The following is a 3,166-nucleotide window of genomic DNA, read 5'->3' on the forward strand; positions in this document are numbered from 1 at the left end:
CGCTCTTCCATATCTGGTGCCCAGGGTCCTTCCAGGGGTTCCTGCAGGCTTCACGGCCATGCTGAGCTTGCTCCAGCGGCCTCTGGGCAGACCTGCCTGAGGAGTCCGGGACTGCTCTCACTGCCTTGTGCCGAGACACTGCAGGAGTTCACCTCTGTGCCCCATTGCCCAGGCCACCAGGAGGAACCCTCTGCATCTGAGAGGTGAGTACCTGCCATCCTCACACTTGCCCCATTGCTTCTGAGGGCATCCGGCTCAAGGAACAGCCAGGGCCTGGATGCTGTTCTTATAGATTATTCTGGATTTGCTTCTAAATCTGATTAAGGGCCTTGTTTCTTTCAATAATAAAGTGGGATATGCAAATCTGGATTCGACCTACTAAAGAGTTCTGGTTTAAAATGATTTAAAATGATGCTATATGTTTATAAAGACATTGCCTGAGTTACTATGAGACAGACATTTCACTCGCGGCTGGTATCCTATTAAGAAAGGGGGTAGCCGGGCCAATTCTGCAGTCTAGGAGTAAAGAGAGCCGGATTCCACATGGCCAACTGCAGCTTAAATCCTGACCCTGATGGCTTACAAAACACGCTGTGCGCATGGGCATACGTGCCCAAATCCCAAAGCGTGGAGGAATGGAGAAGGGACCACGGTGTGACCATGGCCCGCTGGGGAATGCTTTCTCCCTTCTCCTCTCTTTCTGGTGAACATACATACCCTCTGGAAATTTTAAAAAAGGAGGGGGAGGATAGTTATCTACCAAAGAGATTTATGGGTGCCAAGGACAGTCACTCCCTCTCAAGACCTACTAATCCCGAAATGCTACTATAAAACTTAACTTTTATTTCTATATGAACACCTTCTAAAATAAATGAACAAACATGGAAATGCGCGTGCACACACACACACACACACACACACACACACACATCACTGTTTCTGTGGCCAAGCAGAGAAGACCAAATGAGAATACTGCAGTACCAATGGAGGCAGAGGTTGCTGGGGAAGAAAGTGTTCACGACTGTCCGTGGAGCAGTCCCTCCGAGGACAGCGTGGCCCACGGTGGCAGGAAAGGTAAGAAACGGCCAGCACCTTCCTGCAGGCCACTAGGGCCCACGGCTGGGCACGGCTGTGTGAGCTGAGCTCAGCAGTGCTGCCCAAGGACTGAGCCTGCGGCAGCTCGGCCACTCCAGTCAGGAGCCATCTGCCTATCGTCGTAATATTCATATCCACGTTCCTTATGAAAAATGAAGCGGGCGCGAGGGTGGGCTGCTGGAGCAGGGCCAAAGCCGCGAGGCCGGTGCTGAACCCTGGTCCCGGTGACGACCAGCACCATTACCAAGCTCCTTCCACGTTCTGGGGGAGTGAGGGGGTGATGGTTTCTTATATATCTGAGATTTAGATAAAATACATGCTGGGGTGGAGGCGGCTGAAGGGCAGACGATCCCCACAAGTATCTAACACCACGGTGAGGACTACAGAGGGGTGGCAGGTCCTTCTGAACTGAGAGGAGGGAGAGTACCTGCCTGGAATAAGAGGACACCAGGGGCCTGGAGTCTGCCCTAGCGGCTGGCCTTCTTATGGCAGAACTAATCCCCTCCTCATGCAGCTGAACTTACAGGCCTTGACACGCTGGGGATCTGGATGTGGCCCATATGAAGTCACATCAGCAGCACAGAATTTTTCATCTTAAGCTTCCTTTAGTCTTATCAAGCAGCTAAGCCCCACACCACCACAGGGACATACCAACGGCCACATGACTCACTTGATATCTAGGAGAACGTGGGCCAATAGAGTATAATCAAGTTGAACAGTGGTTCTGAGGGAGGGACCGCAGGGAGGGGAGGTCAAATCAAGAAAAGAATCAGGCTGGCCCTGCCTTGGAGGTGGGCTGGAGAGCTCGTCCCAGAAGTCAGGGCTCTGTGACCTGAGGCTGTCAGCCTTCCTCCTCGAGATCAATGATTCTCCTTCGTTTCCTTCTGTTACACGGAAGGGAGGAGAAGGGCGCCAAGCTACCTTGAGGCGGGGAGTAGTCGTCGGAGTCCGTGTCACTCTCGCTGCTGTCTTCCACCAGGAAGATGGGGTAGTTCCAGGACATGCTGAGGATGCCGTCGGACTCGTGCAGGAGGACGTGGGCCAGCATCCTGCCGTGGCAGTCCATGACGATCACCTGCCCGTCAGCTGTGCCAAACAGCACCTGCAACCAAGGACCAGCACCCTTGACTGAGTGTGAGAGCACTGTGGGTTCTGGCGGACCTGCTGCCTCAACTTGTTCAGAGAAAACACAACATATTTAAAACTACAAAAGCAGTCCAGTTAAGTAAGTGAGGTAAGCACAAAGCAGTAAGCTGCAGAAACTTAGCTGGCTACTGCTGCGAGAATTTTCGCCCTCCGATGCTGAAATGTGACTGACGGCATAATCAATACAGTATGTTTGATGGACACTTTCAAGCCACACCAGTAAAATCACTGTGTCCCCCATTGTTAATCCATTACAACTACCACTCCCATGGGAACCAACCCACTGCTAAGAGCGGGGGAAAGGGAGAAAGTAACGCTAACAGTCTAGCTGTCAAGCAATGATGAAGGAAGTGACTCTTTTTGGGAACAAGTGTGTCACAGATAACGGAAAAACAATGATACAACATGAAATCAGATTTTTAAGATGTCCTCTACTACAAGTTCTTTTCATGCCTAATCGCTTCCAATGAGATAAGCCTTATGTAAGCAGAGGACGTTGTGAGATGACAGGAATGTCTGAATAAGGAATGCGCACATGGCAAGCACAGCATTCTCCGCCACTCCTGCCCCCCTGTCCTAGGCAGGCCGGTGCTGGTTCCTCGTCCAGGCTCAGCCTCCTCCCACAGGCTTCGCCATGCTCCCAGAGCCTTGGCCCTGGTCTTCTTTCTCTAGGAAATCCCTAGCATGCCCATAGCCTCATGGACCCCCTGCAAGGTCGACTCCCAGCCCTGGACTCTCCCGGGGCTCCAGACTACACGTCCTCCTGCCTACCTGCCATCTCCCCCAGATGTGCCAAAGGCCCTTAAGTCAAGTCTGAGACAAAATGCATGATCGCATGTTTCTCCAGAGCAACACCCACAACCAGATCCCTGCCACAAAAGACTGGCTGGGGGAGGGGCTCCCACATTTCGCCTTCCGACAGGGA

General features: G+C 52.3%; 1 protein-coding gene across 1 annotated transcript in view; it reads right to left on the reverse strand.

Annotated features, from left to right (window-relative positions):
• The window catches only part of TULP4 (TUB like protein 4), a gene marked incomplete in the record, with an annotated part of 233,255 nt that overhangs the window by 47,186 nt on the left and 182,903 nt on the right, over positions 1-3,166 (reverse strand). Inside the window, 1 exon segment of the mRNA XM_027774688.1 lies at positions 2,017-2,197. Within this exon segment, the coding sequence (XP_027630489.1) occupies positions 2,017-2,197 (181 nt within the window).

The sequence above is a fragment of the Tupaia chinensis genome, unplaced genomic scaffold (assembly GCF_000334495.1).
Source record: "Tupaia chinensis unplaced genomic scaffold, TupChi_1.0 Scaffold000468_1, whole genome shotgun sequence".
Taxonomy (NCBI): domain Eukaryota; kingdom Metazoa; phylum Chordata; class Mammalia; order Scandentia; family Tupaiidae; genus Tupaia; species Tupaia belangeri.